Here is a 19,037-nt window from a genome sequence, read left to right as displayed (position 1 = left end):
CGGACCATTCGGGAAAAGAAAGAAGAAACTTTAAGTTGAAATATCAAAATACTGTCCAACGAGAGGGCGGGATAGAGAAAGAATTGGAGTACGCAAAGCTAGGCTTGGTGTGAGAGTATGACGTTGGTTATAACAAACCACGTGTGGGGTCCCAACACAGCTTTTATACACATTGGTAAATATTTGTTCGAAGAAAAACTATGAAGATTTTCAGTATTCGTTGACATTCAGAGTTATCAGCATCGGAGGAAAATATTACTTTTATGAATATAAATATTTTCATAAATATTTTACAAAAATAATTTATGGTTTACTCTAGATAAGTTCTTCATGAGAGAGAGAGGAAGATTTTCCCTAAAGATTTGCTTCTCTAAATGATATTTCTAGAATTGTCAAACGAAATGTCGCACATGTTCCAACGGATATCATAGGGACTTTGAAGATTAAAGATGAAACAACTTTGGAATACGTTGGTAGTCGATATTTACATTAGTTGACGATCCTGCAGATTTATGCAATTCAATATTTATTAACAAATGAAATTCAAAATGTGGATGTATACCTGTGATATGAAAAAACTTGCCCTGTGTGTTTTACTATTGCTTAATGCTTTTGTACTTGCAAGGAGAAAAAGACATGATTCTGAATTTTGGTACAATGACTGCGGTAAGTACTCTTGATTTAAAAATGAATTTTAGTTTCTCATTATAATTGATTAAAAATTTCTTTGTACACATAATTTCTAATTAGTTTTCAAACATGATTTTTACAATTCTGTCCATTATTTTCTTTTTAATCAAGTTATGCAAAATTATATTGCATTCTTTTTTTATCTTTAGATTGAAAATTCATGTAAGATTGTTGAAGAATAACACAGTTAATATTTAGAATTTTCAGTTATTTTCTTCATGTTTACTTAACGAAAAAAGTTTTAACATAGAATAATGAAATGTGGTATAATAGGAAGTGTGAGGCGAGGATAAAAAAACCAAATTACCGTTTCTTCGCACAATATACATCAAAGACGGAATGGTGAAAGTAATTCCAGCTAAGGTTAAATGTCAGGCAAAAAAATCCCTAATTGCCCAGATAACACCTGTGTGTTGATTAAATTAGAAAACTCAGTCAATAGCGTATAATATTAACCTGCCGTATTTTTTAATTGAAATTGAGATTTTTATTTTGACTTAAATTACATCGGACTCGTCACAGCCCAGCAAGAGGGAAAAATTTAGTTAATTAATTTGAATTGTCATTGACAGGTGTTATTGATCTCGGTAATGGTGGTATATTTAAAATTAAGGTTGCATAATACAAGATTGACTCTTAATCAGGGTGGTCTTGTCTTTAAGATATATGACACAAATTATTTCGTTTCTAACAAATTTGTGTGTTGAATAAAAATACTTCTTATGTATAATATCCCTGTCAAAAAAAGAGATAGATATCACACACCCCAAATAACATTTTTGGATATCATCAAATTCTAAGTATATATTCTTCAGAGTATCGAAACTACCAGGAGTTTTTAAGACAGTTTGAATCGTAATTCTGGACAAAACATTCGTGACAAGGGTAAATGATGTGGGCATTGAGTGTAAGTGGTCTAATTTCTTCAATATCCATACTGAACAGAAAATAATATTTATCTAATAACTGCATTGACAACGAAAGTTGGGATATACCGATAAATCATAGTTCAAATCGAGTCTCCAGAATGCCTGCGTTAAAAATTTAGGCCTAGATGTAAAGTACACGGAATCTCTTAACTTTTTGTATAATTCCGTACTCTATGAAATTAAGTTGAGGATACGTGATCAATCCGTAGGTTGCTTTTAATGCTCCTGTTGCATTCTTTACAGATAGTTTACACTAGTCTTCGGCCATGTGTGTGTTGTAAACACAAATTATCTTATTTGTAATTCTACGATAACTGTCAGTCGATATATCTTTCATTGCAAGCAGGTAGTTGCGATGCCAAGGTGTGAATATATACAAGACAGAGCTTGGGAGTTCTTCTATTGGGCTCGAGAAAATACACTGTTTCTCAATTTTCAATAGGCATGTTTATTTCTAATGGTGTATCTGGCACCTTACAAGTCCTTTGCCACCTTAACCATTCATGTGCTCAGGGCATAAGCAAAATCAACATCGGGAATTATTCTAATACTCAGTCGCTGAAAATCAAACGAATCACCTCACTCTTATGATCTTTCCTTGGAAAAGACCCCTAAATATTTTAGGTGTTTTCCAAATACCAAGGCATTATCATCATTTAACCCCAGCGCTGACCTCCCACGCGGAAGCATGATAAACCTGCAAACAGGTCTCAATCTTTCTGGTGTATGCTCATCATTTATAATAATTTTATATACCAGAATTGGCACGACATGGGCTATTTCTTACTGGGCTGATAAACCGAGTGCTTGAAATGACGCACCTCGAACGTAAAATTTACTGCAGGTGCCTATTTGTTTATTAAGTAATAATATTTAAACGAATTTACTTTTCGAATGAAATGGGAAAGTTTAATTCAGTAAGTAATTTTTGGTTCTAAAACGGAAGTTTGTTGATATATTTGTTTAGGAATGTACATTAATTTAACAGCAAATGATGGTTAGAGAGAAACTACACGTATATCAAATGGTTTTCCACGCCTTGAAATTTATCAATTGGCAATAAGATCTCTTACATCATTACTTATGTAATTTTGACGAATTTTTCTTGAAAACTGAAAACATCTTGAGATGCCATACCGTTGAAACGTTTCTGGCATAGGTGAGAACTAAGTGTCGACCACAATACCCACAATGTGGCCGCTGTGGTTAGTGAAATGTGTGAAGATGTTCAACCAATTTAGCCCTCCGCGGGTTGCGGGTAGGGGAGGGGCGAACGGGTTAGTGTCGTATTATTATGTGGTTTCATCATTCACAAAACACCGTCCATCATATGACATATAATTACTGGTTTTCTTACAAAGATTAAACAGATCAGGTTTATTACACAACCGACCCTTTTGTGGCTTTGACACGGCTGTTTTCAAATGTCGTTTTCTTGAAGTGGCTGTTTGAGAAGCTGTTAGATCTCAGTGTATCACTAGTCTCTCTGTACATACTCTCATCATGTTTAATATGAACTGAGGTTCAATGAATCATTGTCCGGATGATCCGGTCATCAAATTACTTCTCTTAGTGGAAAACGAAAAGTAAAAGAGGGTCGTTTATGTTATTATTTCACCCAAATAAAAAATAAAAGATTAGTACACAACGTATGTGCGTTAACTCACATGTTTTGTTTTCTTTCGTAATAGTTTTCAATTAATCAATCTTAACAAGGCTATAATATATTGTTCAAAGTGCAATAACGGAGCAAAATGATTAAAGAAAAAAAACCTGCCAATGTCTTATTTGTTCTTCTTGAAGTGGTGTTAATTTCAATTTGAATACTACAGTATTTTTTGGTCAGTTTTTTCTTTTTTTATATTAATCATATTTTTTTTTTCACTTCCAGGGTCTGAAAACCGATCAGTGATATTTAACGACTTGCTGTTATTTCCAACACCGATAATCACTCCAGGGACGTTATATATCAGTATGAACGGCAACATAACTCGCCAACTACCCAGGAAGTTATCCATTCAGTTAACAGTACATAAATACTGGATTGGAATTCCATTTATGCTCCCGTGTTTTAATAATCAAATTGGTTCGTGGTAAGTGAGTAAATTGTCAAATCAAAATTCCTTGCGAGTTTCATGTCCTGTTCACAATGAAAATCGAAAACAGTTTCAGATATGGAAATTGATTCCAACATTTTTAGCTCACCTGAGCCTAGGAGTGTGCATTTCTTCTGATCAAATTTTACCCAGCATCTTTCTGTCTATCAATTTATATACATGTCGTTTTTCAAACCATCCATATCTTTTCAAGCAAACTTAGGACAAAACGTGGGGACCCAGGAGATAAGAGTAGGTCCCTGGCACTCCTTGTATGTCTTAAAAGGCGACTAACTTCCGAATGAAGCAACAATTTTTACAGCGACACCCAAAGTCATACATGCATTTGAATATATTAAAACTTTAAGTGATTCTTTTTTTTTTTTTTTCTTTTTTTTTTACAATATTCTCAGACTCGCTCTCCTGCTTACAGTCCATACAAAAATATGAACATTGAACACCCATTTTGGATATATGTTAACCAAGTTCTATCATTTCACTCATCAAGGTAATATAGTTGAATTTTACTGGATTCCAAGTCATATTGGTATCCCTGGCAACACCAGGGCCGACAGTGCTGCGAAAACTTAACTACAGTATGAATTTGTTACTTCAAAAGTCCTGATTTTAAATATCTAGTAAATTTTTTGACAATTTCCTTGGGGGGGGGGGGTTATTGTGATAATGATTACGATGATAAATCATCTGACTTCGGCCTGAAGCGTCAGGACGAAGTAGTCATATCAAAAATAGTATGGGACATCCCGGATTAACTAAACAGGGAACTTCAGCCTTAATGCATACATGTATCTTGTGACTATTGATTAATTACACACCATATTCTTTTAGAATGTACTGATTTTTCGCTTATAGGAAGTACATATTTTAATAATGCGCAAACAATGCAGCATGCTCTCTTAAGAAACATAGTTCTTTAATTTATTATTCTTTTTTTTCTATAAACAATTTTAAACTTTTTTAAAACACGAAATTGACTTTTACATCAAGATTTAGATGTACACTATATATATTTTAAGTAGCCTTGTGCAGAAATACATACAGACATTTGCAATTGTAACTGTTTTTATATTTTTAAAGTTTGAGTCTGTCGAATAGGATGTTGAACGATGCCTACTACAAACCCCCTTGGCATGCAAAAAAAGTTCCTCTGGATTTCGAACAAAAGTAGGCTCACTGGAGACCGTAAAAAGGCTTTCAAAACCTGCCACGGAACGTTAATTTATACCGCCGAAATATGGCTGAAATGCTGCCGACTCGGCGTAAAAAGACAATCAATTAATAGGACAAAACATTCTTAACTAAAAGAGAATATAGATTGTTAAGTCGATTGCAACTCCAGATCAAATAGAAAAAAAATTGAAGTAGAAAAAAGTGTCTGCTTCTAATCTGAAATAATAAGGATCATTTGATAAATCCCTTATGTGTTTAAATTCTGCTTGTTAAAGCCCTAGGATCAGGTCACTCAGGACGAATTCACACTACAGTTCCATTAAACGTTCGCACGGAGTCAAATATTGTACCTGATGCATAAATTCTTTATTTTATAAGCTCTCAATCTTCTTTTTAGAATAAAGTATACATATAAGTAAAATTTAAAATTGTTAGAAAAACAATTATTACTACTTTGAATTTTAACCTAAAAATGCGATTTGGGAGAAAATTAATGCTACTATATAAAGTGTAAATGTCAATATATACCGGTGAAGGGCTTTAAATTTAGACCTTTACTCTTTTTGGTGCCAACGCCTGTCGTGACACGGGGCCCCGGTTTTTAAGGTCACATCCAAAAGACCCGCAACTATCAATCCAAAGTGCCGAGAGCTTGGCAAAGGAGCAATTGCTACAGTGTACCTACTTTTTATCGACTTAGGTCAGTTGCGGCCGGGGTTGAACCCACGACCTTCCGATCAAGGAGCGAGGCTCTTCCAACTGAGCAACCCTGACGGCACCAGCGAAATTAGACATATTGAGTTTAGCATGGATGTATGTTTGTTTGTCTTTCATAAAATCAGGTCACAATTCTCGAACCCTTCATTAGAACCTAAAACTGTTCAATTTTAGTGCGTGAGTACTCATGGGGTAGAGTTGGCCCTTAATTCTGACTTATGGCCATATGTCAAAGGTCTATGTGGACAAAAATAGAGTTTTAGCTATATTTCTCGAATTTTGGAAAGGAGTTTACTATATTTTGCCAATGGCTTTACGGTGTGTTATGATCTTAATTTAAAGTCAATTCTGTACGGTCAAGGTCGATGAGCAATTAAATTATACCCGAACCATTACTTTAGAATGAAAACTTGAGTATGCATTTGCTTAGGATACAAAGGTGTGTAGACGTACACTCTTCATGACTTCAGTGTAAAAGTGATGTACACGTCAGAATGATGGTCTTAACAATGGGTATTATTTGGTAAGGACACAAAGGAAAAAAAAACAATATAAATATTAAATGTAATGTTCACTGTTTCTTGATAAATTACGTTAATAGAAACAGAGATATTTCAGAATAAAGCAAGTATTAGTACTTTGAAATAAATTTCTTTAAGGGAAAAAAGTAAAATGAAAGTACAACTTTTGTTTAATCAACCATTTAAGACTTAACACTTATATAGAAAAACAATTTATATCTCCCCCCAATTTCCTTTGATTTTATTGAAAATCTGAAATTTTATTGAAAAAAAAACCCAACTAGAAATCGGAGAGGGTCCCGCTAAGGACTGTCAAAGGAAAATGACAACAGTACTTTCTACAATAATGTTCAGAAGAAAATATAGCACATGAAGTTGACAAAAAACAAGCACTCATGCGTTTTTGAAAATATATATATTTAAAGATATATTAATAGCCATACATACAGAGAGACGAAACTATATGATCACAGAATTTATATACGAGTTCAATTCCTTCATTATAAAATAAGAAATTATTGTGTCACGATGTATTTAATGTTACGTTGAAAATTACTTGAGTTATCGCGTCATAACAAAAGTGTCATGGATATACAATCAAACATACATACATATTGACAAAGTAATATGAACCCAAAACCTCCAGGTGTCTTGCTCTTGTAGTAAAGTACGTACATGTACTGTGCCTAAAATCTGAGAGAAAAAAATCGTTGAAAACTGAGTTATCGCGTCACAACAAATATGTTGACGGACAGACGGACAATGTGATTCTTATAAAGCTCCTGTATTTCACGTGGGGCTCTAACAATGAATAAAGACTATGAATACCCTTATTTCATTTAGGTACTTAATACTTGACACTGCAAAAACTGAGTAATATATGTCATTATTTAATTATTTTTTTGCATCACATACATATATCCGATATAATCAATCCTAAAACACATTTCATATAACCTCTTTTTTTTTTTTTTTTTTTTTTTCAAAATGCACCTTATAACATGCTGGTAATGAATCCATTTGCTGGGCTGAAAGTTATCTCTATAAAGAAAAAGAACAGTCTTCAAAAACAGACAAGCCCTGTGTACTGTTAGGGACTTAGCTCACCTAGATATATTGCGCAGTTGAAACATTTTCTCAAATTCACCGAAAAATATCTAAATGCATACTAACTCGCACCCTCTATACATTGCACACAGAAAAGTTCCAATTCCATGATACTTTTATCCAGTTAGAGTGATCTGCCTTTAAACTGAAACACAGTTTGTAATGACTTGAAGTATTTTGAATATTATACTAGACCGAGATATATTATACTTGACCGAGACGAAATAACTGAATACTTTATTTGTAAATGTTTTCCCATGCTACTTATCATTACTTTGTCGTCTTTGAAAATTTTTCTCGGGGAAGAGTGTCAGGCACCCTATGTTGAAAACAAAGAAGATTAACCCTATTTTCACCTTAAAATTATACAATTTTCCAAAAGTCCAAGCAAACATTTTTCATTCGTGAATATAGGATGGTCCTTAATTTTCAATGTATTTGATAGTATGATACCCAAGAAGTAAAAACTTCACATATACATGTAACTGATTAAACATAGCAACATAGGTAACAAACTAGTACTTTATAAAACTATTTATTAAGTATCGAAGCTCACTTCAATACCGATGCCCGATACTCCTCTCCAAAAGGAAGACTCAATTTTTCATAGGTTAAAAAGCAACTAATTAGTAGTACATTTTGTATTTGAGATACAGTATTTGTAAACTGTTTTACGTGTATCTTTCTCTTCATCTTTCTCTGATTTTTGGAAAAGAGAAGGCTCATTGGGGACCGCCAGAGGAACTACAAACTTTCAAAAACCGGTCATATGAATTAAATTAAATCGCCACTATATGGCTGAAATACTACCGACACGTCGCCCGCGTGGCGCAGTGGTTAGAGCGCCTGCTCTAGAATTGCGGAGTAAGGAGTTGATCCTTACGTCGCGGGTTCGAATCCCACTGTGGGACGTGGAGATCGGTCGTTCGGATGAGACCGTATAAACCGAGGTCCCTTGTCGCAGTAGGTGCTGGCACGAAAAAGATCCCTCACTGCTCAATGGTCCTAAGTGCCGAGTATAGGTCAAAATTTGCAGATCTCCACCGGCAAATGGTGGCGTCTCCATATGCGTGAAAAATTCTCGAAAGGGACGTTAAACAACACACAAACAAACAAAAATACTGCCAACACGACGTTAAACAATATTCAATCAATCTTCATGGCGACATAGCGAGGGTGTTTCTAATCTTTCGTCGCCGCCCTTGAGTTTTCGCCTTCACTTTTTCACGCAGACAGAAATTACATACTAAAATAACCCCCCCTACTTAAGTAAGGAGGGGGAAATATTTTTTATACAAGAAAAAATATGTAACATCAAAAGCTTTCGCTTCTTCAGCATTTCTCAAAACAATTGATCATTTCATTGCGGAGCTGAACCCGGAGTGCTATGCCCAAATACTGATCAAACACTAACCATATAAAAATTTGCAAAATTCCAGGTGATTCCCAGTGTACTCACGACTTGGCATCTAGAGAGAAGTCCTAATCTAGAGTTTCCTCAATACTCATGATATAGTTCAATATATAAAAATCTATACATGTATGTAAAGGATCCTTGCGTTCGAAGATTATATTTCTTTGACACGTCAAATTTAGAGGGGATTAGTGTTGTCCTATAGTTAGTATTGACAAATATAAAGCTAAAATACTTTTCTTTCTTTCAGTTTATATGAAGATATTTGTGAAAAATTAGCAGCTTATGAGCGGAGGCAAAGGTGCCCGAGGATGCTCCGTGATTATAAAATCCAATGTTACTGCCCATTCCGAGCGGGAACCTTTAGTTTTAAAAATCTCGCAGTCAATATTCCAAAAATAGGAGGATTTGCCGGGGCTTTTGTGAAAGTAAGAGTAAGCATTGGATTTTGTTTGTTTAAAATATTTTGTTTTTTTTTCAAATCACTTAATTCTTAGTTGGTGCTTTCTAAATACCTGATTTGAAAATAATAATGTGCATGTTGTTAGGGAGCATTAACACACTGCTGTAATATACACAGATCTACAGCAAAGAACTATTCATACAAATAGGGATCTGAATTCCAGAGAAAAAAAAATCATTATTAGTATCATTATTATAGAATTCAAATACTGGTAATCAGGATTAATATGTAGAGAAAGAAATACCCCTATCATCATCAAACAGGCTAATACCGGCAAGTTTCTGTGAGAAAAATAGTCAAATTTACAGAATGATGATTCTTTCAATTTTTATTAGATAAACATGTATGATACAAATGATTACGGCACATGATCACGGTGATGCATTTAAACCCATAAATAAATAAACTGGATAAATATAAATGTCACATCGTATTATTGCGTACAGGGAAAAGCGTTAAAACGTTAATAAACAACACGATGAGCAACTTATCTAATATTCGATCTGAGTGATCTTTGACCTTAACTGTCACGTTTTCTGTATTCATACTCCGGTGTCATACTCTCCCAGGTTGTGGCGCGCTCTCTTTTTTATGTAAGTACCTGCACTGTCATTTTAAACTTTTCCAGTGCAAGGTAAGGAAAGTCATATAGAATATATCCTACTACATGTGTATACAGTGAAAAGTAAGGAAAATATAATGAAAAAAAAACGGTTTTGATAAAAAATTGTAATCCATCTTTGAATAATTCAAAAGAGAATTCCAAGGTTTTCTATTTTAAGTTTATTGATATCTGAGCCATTCCTATGTCTGCCAGAAGCAAAGAAGTGATGACATAGGTGTCATATGTATTTTGACGTTTTCATATCGTTTCACTGGCAAGATTTACCAAAAAACATTGAACACGGTGTGTGGTACCAGCTATCTATATCTAGATTCAATGAAACTTCTGAAACGTTACATTTTTCCCTATCCTTGTCCAGGCATATTCCCGGGGAGATAAAAAAAAATACTCCGGTAATAGTAATATTTTGGTAGCCAAAAATCTTGTGCTTGAATTTTGGCAAATATCTGATAATCCAATTGTACCGAACGACCTAACTTAATAATGAATCTAGCAGAAAATTTGACAAGCATTTAATCGTCAATTTAAAACCATTGCCCGCTTTAACTCGTGTATCTTCATCCCCAAAATATTAATCAAGTAGCCCCTCAAAAAAGAAATGAATACTCCTTGTTCATGTAGCTGTCAGTTTGTTTTCAATAAGACGTGGAATAATTTCTTCATCCCCGTACTGGTAGGAGGAGCGATACTATTGGATGTCACAAACTCACCAGCGTTATATTGACCAATAAATGACACTCTTCTGGCACGCGTTATGTGCTGATCTTTATTAAATCCGGCGTTGATCTATTGTCGTTATACGAGGCACATTAACCTCGGCAACGATCTCTTTTTCCTATATGACAGTTGCGAGTCACAATCTTGGCACTTAATTAGACCACCCTCGCAGAAGAAACTATAAGCCAACCAAAATGATAGAAATTTAACTGCGTTTCCCTCCCATCGCCTTGGCAAAGGCCATTCAGGATAGAAACATTCAGGAGGACACCTGTGAAAAGAAAAAAGAGAAAACACACGTTATTAAAATAGTTAATTGATATTTCAGCACATGTGGTATGAATACACGGGGTGTACAAGTTCCTGTTTCGAAAGTTTTTTTCAAAAGTAGGAAAACAACTGCTATAATACTGTATGCCAGAATTGTTAATATTCAGTAGTTGGATACATTCAATTAATTTCAATAAGATACAAGTATATGATACAATATAGAAAGCAGTAAAGGTTACAGCCGAAACATTTATCAACCTGAAGAAAATAAAATAAAAATATTTTCTCGGCCATAAACTTATTCTGCATAGTCATACTCAGTGGTGTTCTGATACATAAAGAACCCACAGTAAACACATGTTTCATATAAAATGCAAGTAAATAAGCTAAAATTTATTTTTAAAATGAATATGAATTTTGTGTTATAGCATGTTTTTTTTTAATTACTAGGGTGACTATGGTGTGACTATAAAAGTTCTGGATGATTCTATGAGTGAGTTGGGATGTGTTGAAATGAAACTTTCTCTGAAGAAGCGAAATAAAGGATGGCTTTTCCGAATTTAGAACATCTTGTATTGTGATATTATTTTTGGATACGGGTGCTATCTGAATAATCGACGAGAAATCCATTTTTACCAAATACTGTTCTATGTGTCTGACAATGATAAATTTTCAGCGCTTTGTCGCAAAACCGACAAAAGGGATATATTGGGATGCTGCTATCACGCATGCGTTCAGATCCGGTCCATGCTCTAATATGTAAAGTGTGTTCATTTTCGACGGGTATAATGTGGAGTTGAAGTTCTTAGCTTTTTTGTGATTTCGTCACTATAGCTTTATGTCACAATTACACGTGCGAAACGGTAGACTGTTGTTCCGTGTTAACATGTAGACTACCTCTTTTTATTTTGTTTTCTTCAATACATTACGTACTACATGTATGTTTGTTTCGCAAAGCTTTTGTCTTGATAAATAAATGCATGTAAATCCAGTCATTTAAATGTTATTCATTAATTATTGTACATTATTGAAAAATAAAATATTGTTGTTTTTATGAAAAACATATTTGTTTTCCAGTGTTTTATTGTTGGAATATGATACCAAATATGGACCTGTCCTAAGTATTCAACTTAAAACCTATATTGTGGATACACCCTAGCCCAAAGGGGTCATGATTTAAATGATCTTCAATCCAAAGCATGATACATGTAGGCTTTAATATCAGTGTGACTCACAAATCATGCATGCATTTCTCGAAAGGATTTTTGTTTATTTTGTACATTAACTGGAGAAGAAAAATGCGACGGGCCAGACCGGGATTCGAACCCGGCCCATCTGAATCGCCAGTCATGTGCTCTATTAGGTGAGCGATCTGGCCACCGGGGATCGAACCCGTCTGACCGCCATATCCCTCCCTCCTTAAAGGTCTTCGACCCTCAAAGACACCAACCCAGGCTCTTCACTGGCAGGTATTTCACCTGTCACTTCCAGAACCAAATGTAACGGGAGAGAGAAGAAAAATACGACGGACGAGACCGGGATTCGAACCCAGGCCCCTGAATCTCCAATCAGGTGCTCTACCAGCTGAGCTATCTGGCTACCAGCGATCGAACAAGTCTGACCGCCACACATGCATTATGTAAAGTTTGATTCCCGATTTGAGTTCCCATTTAAATGATTTTACCCCAGTGTCCATTAATCTAATAGAAAACCGCATCCACAAAACATTGGAATAAGATTAAGTTTAGAACCCTTTAAAGTTTTAAAAAAAAAAAGAAATCGTACATTTCCCAAAGTGAAACTCTGATCCTCTGGACCGTTCACGGTAGCTCAGTCGGTAGAGCGCTCGCTCCGTGATCGGGAGGTCGTGAGTTCGAATCTCGGCCGCGACTGACCTAAGTCGATAAAAAATGGGTAGCAACTGTTCCTTCGCCATGCGCTCGGCACTTTGAAGTGAAAGTTGCGGGTCCTTCGGATGAGACCTTAAAAACCGAGGCCCCGTGTCACGGCAGGCGTTGGCACGATTAAGAACCCTCACTGCTCAATGGCCCTGAGTGCCGACTAAAGGTCAAAATTTGAAGCCCTTCACCGGTATATGGTGACGTCTCTATATGAGTGAAAAATTCTCGAATGGGACGTAAAACAACATACAATCAATCAATCAACTGATCCTCTGGTGCTCCCTACCCATGGGCACCATGAATTGAACAAACTTGAATATTCACCTTCTGATCTAACACTATGGCCCAACCCTACCTCTTGGACCATGATGTAGTACCTGGTGATATATATATATATATATATATATTACTAATCATGAAATGACTTTCTTTATTCTTTAGAGGAAGATTTTTAAGGTATTTTCGTATTCATTACTAAGTAAAACTCTTTTTATCCCCCTGTTTTTAACATTAACCCAGTGGGACCATGTTTGAACAATCCTGAATCTGCACTATGTGAAACTGCATACACTTTAACAGGCGCGGATCCAGGAATCTTTTCCAGAGAGGGGGGGGGTTCCCATCCCAGTCAAAAAACTCTCATATGCAAATCAAATATGTTGGTACCCAAAGTAAGGTCTTGTCTCGGGGAATATACCCGTGAAATATGAAATCCCTAGCAGCGACCATTGAATAGATATGGAAAAGGTTAACGTTTTTCAAAAGTCAAAAGTAAGTCAAACATCAAGGTAAAAATTAATGGTACCCAAGGAAAGGCCTCACAAGAAATACACATGTGAAATATGAAAGCCGTGACACCAATCGTTCAAAAGTTATGGCCAAAGTTAAAGTTCTTCGAAAGCAGGTCAAACTCCAAGGTCAAGGTCAATGGATTACAATTGTTGGTATCCAAAGGAAGGTCTTGTCACAAGGAATAGACATAATAAACATAATAAACATGAAAGCCCTAGCACCAACTGCTCAAAAGTTATGGCCAAGGTTACAGTTTTCCAACAGTAGGTCAAACTCCTAGGTCAAGGTCAAAGTTGTTAATATCCAAAGAAAGGTCTTGTCACAAGAATTACATACACATGTGAAGAATGAAAGCCCTAGCACCATCCGTTCAAAAGTTATGGCCAAGGTTAAAGTTTTTCAAAAGTAGGTCATATTCCTAGGTCAAGGTCAAAGTGTCAAAGTTGTTGGCATCCAAAGGAAGGTCTTGTAACGAGGATTACACATATGAAGTATGAAAGCCCTAGCACTAATTGTTCAAAAGTTATGGCCAAGGTTATTGCAAAACTGGGTCAAATTCTAAGGTCAAGCTCAAATATGATGGTATCCAAAGAAAGGTCTTGTCACAAGGAATACACATGTGATATATGAAAGCCCTAGCTCCAACTAATCAAAAGTTATGAGCAATGTTAAAGTTTTTGCGGACAGACAGACGGACGGACAGGGCAAAAACTATATACCCCCGAATCTTCGATACTATTCCCTTCCCAAACGTATAAAACTTAGAAAATTTCTTGTCAAGAAAAAAAAAACACACCTAAAATCCATTTCCCAAACGTGAAAAACACCTATTTTGTGGTGATGGGGGGGGGGGGGGGTCCGGACCCCCCGACACCCCGTCTAGATCCGCGCATGCTTTAATATGACTGCTGTTTTTTCGAGATTTTTACAGAATTATACTTGAATCTGCACTACAAGGGTATCTTGCATATTAATATACCTAACGACGACATTGCTGTTCTTCAGGAGATTGTTCCTATTTATTACCATGTAAAACGGATCTCCCATTATGACCCACCTTACTCCCGGGAGCCATGATTTGAATAAGCTTGAATCTACACAATTCAAACAAGTTTTATCCTTTATGACCCAGTGGTTCTTGAGAAGATTTTTTAGCCACCCTCCCTATTTTTACCGTTTCTCGACACTTTACCAACGCATAAGACGGACACTTTACCATCGCATAAGCTAATCATGGTAAAAAATTATTCGGAACATAACCTAGAAACGCAATTTATTTTGTTTGTTTGTTGTTCAACGTCCCTCTCGAGAATTTTTCACTCATATGGAGACGCCACCACTTGCTGGACGGTGGAGAGCTGCAAATTTATACCTTTACTCGGCACTTAGGGCCATTGAGCACAGTGAGGGATCTTTTCGTGCCAACACCTACTGCGACACGGGACCTCGGTTTATACGGTCTCATCTAAAGGATTAGTCTCCAGTGGATTCGAACCCGCGACGTAAGGATCAGCTCCTTACTCCGCTACTCTAGAGCAGACGCTCTAACGACTGCGCCAAGCTGGCCGCAATTTATCTTTCAAACGTTTACTGTGACTGAAATCCGTGATATAAACGGAATTTCCATAATGGACTCATGACACCTCTGGGTCAAGCAGCCTAATGTAATTTTAATGTCTTACAAAAAGCTCAATTAACATTTTTCATCAAAACTAAATGTGTTGTTCAAATGTAATCAAGTACTAGTATTTTACACTGTAAATAACATATTTCTCTTGTTTATCCATAAGAAGAAATATTTCAATTTACCAATATAAATCTCGTGTACAGTAGTATGCCCACCAGTATGCCGAAATCCTTTTGGACTATTAACTCCTTCCCACTACCAATGTCGATTTTTTTTTATCACAAAGCGGTCTTTTGATCTCTTCCATTTTGAAACAAAATTCAACACACTGACAAATACAAGGGGTTGGACAATGTCTATTTTTTACTCTTAAAGTAGCTTGTCTATTCCTTTTGGTTCAAGGAATTTGTCATCAGCTCTAATTAGACCACCTAAATTAATTGTTAATAAACACAGCCAGAAGTGTGGAATATTGTGTTGAGCACTTCTCAAGTTTTTATTGTTACGCATACATAACTATCGGAGTTTGTTTCACAGGATGCATCCTGTATATCTGACAATGAGGTTTTTTTTTACCGAGACACAATTACACTGATGTCTGGAGTATCAAATATGGTTTTCAAAAGGGGGGGGGGGGCACCGAAGAAAATGTTGAAAAGCAAAAATAAAAAAAAAAAGCCCTAAACTGGTAATTTGTCAAAACTCCAAAAGCCTATTTAGTGTGTGTGTGTGTGGGGGGGGGGGGGGGGGCACTGGGTCTTTCTCCAACTTTTCGGTACATTTGCACTAATTTGCCTATGTTTGACCATACACAAAAAAAAGAGCGGGGGGGGGGGGGGGGGCAAGCAGCATCCAAATCAATATTTACATATTAAAACTACAACAAAAGACTATTCTCAGAAAAGTGACCCTCCCTTTTCCGCTCTACGGGCTGCAAGTAACCATATGACACTGCATATATGTGCGCAGTATCCTACGGCAAGGGATCCAGCCTAAATCTCTTTGCAAATGCCGAATTTCCTTGGCAAAAGGCAACAGACAGGCGAAGTAAAAAAAAAAAAAGGTCAGTAATTATAATGTCATTTTGCAATCCATTATTGATTTTGATGTATGATTACGTTTGGGTACACCTGTTTATCCTTACAAATGGGAACTGCTTCAGTAATCTGCCTGTAGATAAGAAAACTATTGAAGGAAAATCGGAAGCAGGTCTACATCGTTTGACACATGCATACATTATTGATTATCTGTGATTATTTGTTGCTAATAATACATTCCTTTTAAAATCTTCTTGCCTCTGTCAGTAAAACACAGGTTTCATTTATGCTTATTTGTGAAATATGGAGATAACGAAGAGTATTCAATCTCAAAGTCCATTAAAACAATACAAATCAGGAGCAGAACAAACACGGACCTCCAAAACATCTGAGTTGGGATCCGGTGCCATGGAGGAGTAAGCATCCCCTGCCGACCGGTCACACCCACAGCGCGACCCCTATCATGATCGGGAAATAACGGAAAATTCGTCGACAATTCAGTTTGTAAATAATGGCCAAGCATTTAAAGTCAGTCAGCATGACTTAATGACAGATTGTATTTGCGTTTAAAGAAATTTAATCCACAATTTTTCGTGGTAAGGAAAATTACTTAACAAAATTGATCTTAGGAAAGGGTTCCCTTTCAACATTAACGATTGCTAAAGTATTGAAGCTTTTATTTTTTTTTTCAATTAAAAAGTTAGATTATCCTGTGTTTCAGAGCCTGGGTCGTTATAAAAAAAGCCTTTCCGTTTAAATTTATACCGAACCAAAAGAAAGAAAGGTTCAGTTTACACCATACAGATGGCGGAAAAATAAAAACAACATGTATCGCCGCAAAGTGATAAAGTGTCAACTAAAAAATTCAAAACATGTAATTATTCCTTTAAAAACATCTCTACTTAAAAAAACTACACCTACAAAACCATTTCATGTGTATCGAAAAAGCTTTTCTTTGATACTCATTCTGACAGTGAATATGAAGTTTCTAATTTTGATGATAATTTGACTGGTGTTAAGAAAATACAAGACTTAGTAGTCGAACCTGGTAAAGGGGATAATGTAAACGAGTCCACTAGTATAACAACACTGAAGAGACATCACTGCGTCTTCGGAATGCCGTAAGAAATGGGCTTTTTTCTACAGATAATATTGCATACAAGGTGTTTAAGGATACTTTAAGATGGCACACAATTGAAAACACTTCAAATGTGAGATATTCAAATAAAACAAAACAAAACAAAAATGAAAGAAAAAGTGAGCAAACTCACATACCCCATGCTTCCCCAAAACTTGACAATTCAAACATAATGAATGACACGGTGCACTTTAAATATACAGTGAAATTCAAAAAGAGGCATTACTTATAAAAATCACCACTCGAAACTTCTTGCATATAAGGACATTCAAATCTTTGTCTGTTACAAATTTCATTGGGCTAAAGTTTCTAGATAATAATGCAATCAAAATTTCTTGGTAATATTACATGTATGTCTGAAATACCTACAAAATTTTAGGGAATTCAGTGCAGGTATTATGCTGACAAACTGTTATTTAAATTCCTCAGTGATTTCGAATTGTTTATGAGTGTATGTCCATGTCCAACTTATGACAATTTACACATTTAAATAATTGATGGAAACAAAATTCTGATGTAGTCAAATAAATTTATTTATACACTGTATACTGTACTTATAAGGCAAAGCACTAATTTGAGGTGCGTGTGTGTGCATGTGTGGGCGGTGGGGGAGGAGGGGAGAACGTTTTGTGTACTTCTATCCAAGAGATTTTGTATGTGTGTGTTGAATCATTAATAATTTGATCTCAATCAATAGGGGTCTTTTAATTTTATAAAATATTTCTCATCAAATTTCATTACAAAAGTTCATTCCAGTGGATTTCCTTATAACGTAGCTAGAAAGTTTTTTTAATAATAGCCAAAACTCTAAGGTCAAAAATAATGGAATCGAAATTTCCTGGCAATATACACATCTACACACTGTGTTCTAAATATCTGCCAAGCTTGACGAAATTCTGTGCAGCGGTTTAAGAGGATTTGCGCCGACAAACTGTTCCTCTCCATATTCAAGATATGGCAAAAAAAAATCTAAGTTGAAAAGTGCCAAAATTCCAAGAAAAATAATGGAATCGGAATTTCCTGGCAATAAGCATTGTGTCCTAAATATCTGCAAAAGTTTATCAATATTCTCTGCAGCGGTTTAATAGGAGTTGCGCTGACAAACTGAAACTCTCTATATTCAAGATATGGCCTAAATCTAAGTTGAAAAGTGCCGAAATTCCAAGAAAAAAATTTAGTCGGAATTTCCTGGCAATATGCGTAACTACACACTGTGTCCTAAATATCTGCAAAGTTTGACGAAATTCTGTGCAGCGGTTTAAGAGGATTTGCGCTGACAAACTGTTCCTCTCTATATTCAAGATATGGCAAAAAATCTAAGTTGAAAAGTGCCAAAGTTCCAAGAAAAATAATGGAATCGGAATTTCCTGGCAAAATGCTGTGTTCACACTGTGTTCTAAATATCTGCAACGTTTGACGAAATTCTGTGCAGTGGTTTAAGAGGAGTAGTGCTGAAAAAAAAAAAAAAAAACAGGACTGGCGGACTGACTGACGGACGGGTCAAAAACATTACACCTCACGCAACTTGTTGCGTGGGGTATAAATATGGGTTAGAAGGAAACTTCTCGGTGGCCATTTTATCAGATTTATGAGAGGTTTTGCACAAAAAGTTTTCGGAGAAAGAATCTACTCTTGGAATAACTGATCAAAGAGATAGCAAACATTAATTTCGTAGTACCGAATGATTCAGTTTTTGAAGAACTCAGACCAGAAAGTTTAAAAACTGTAAAGACCGCAAGACTATAGGTGTTCTTATAGGAAATATTGAACTGTTTATTGATCACTTCAAATCGACGTCCCAT

General features: G+C 35.7%; 1 protein-coding gene across 2 annotated transcripts; it reads left to right on the top strand.

Moving 5' to 3' along the window:
* Positions 1-228: 228 nt before the first annotated feature.
* Positions 229-11,727, top strand: LOC133201272 (ganglioside GM2 activator-like). 2 transcript variants are annotated; one of them, XM_061337069.1, is made up of 4 exons: positions 229-666; positions 3,511-3,712; positions 8,916-9,099; positions 11,191-11,727. In XM_061337069.1, the coding sequence occupies exons 1-4, from the start codon at positions 537-539 to the stop codon at positions 11,302-11,304; spliced, it is 630 nt and encodes a 209-aa protein (XP_061193053.1). In that variant the 5' UTR covers positions 229-536; the 3' UTR covers positions 11,305-11,727. The 2 variants fall into 2 exon arrangements, with proteins under 2 accessions (XP_061193053.1, XP_061193054.1); XM_061337070.1 differs by having other exon boundaries at positions 230-666; positions 8,916-9,093.
* Positions 11,728-19,037: the final 7,310 nt, after the last annotated feature.

Source organism: Saccostrea echinata, unplaced genomic scaffold (genome assembly GCF_033153115.1).
Source record: "Saccostrea echinata isolate AGI-Se365-2 ecotype Australia unplaced genomic scaffold, CSIRO_AGI_Sech_v1 ptg000043l, whole genome shotgun sequence".
Lineage (NCBI taxonomy): Eukaryota > Metazoa > Mollusca > Bivalvia > Ostreida > Ostreidae > Saccostrea > Saccostrea echinata.
The sequence above is the reverse complement of the archived record's forward strand: the minus strand, read 5'-3'. Positions and strand labels throughout refer to the sequence as shown.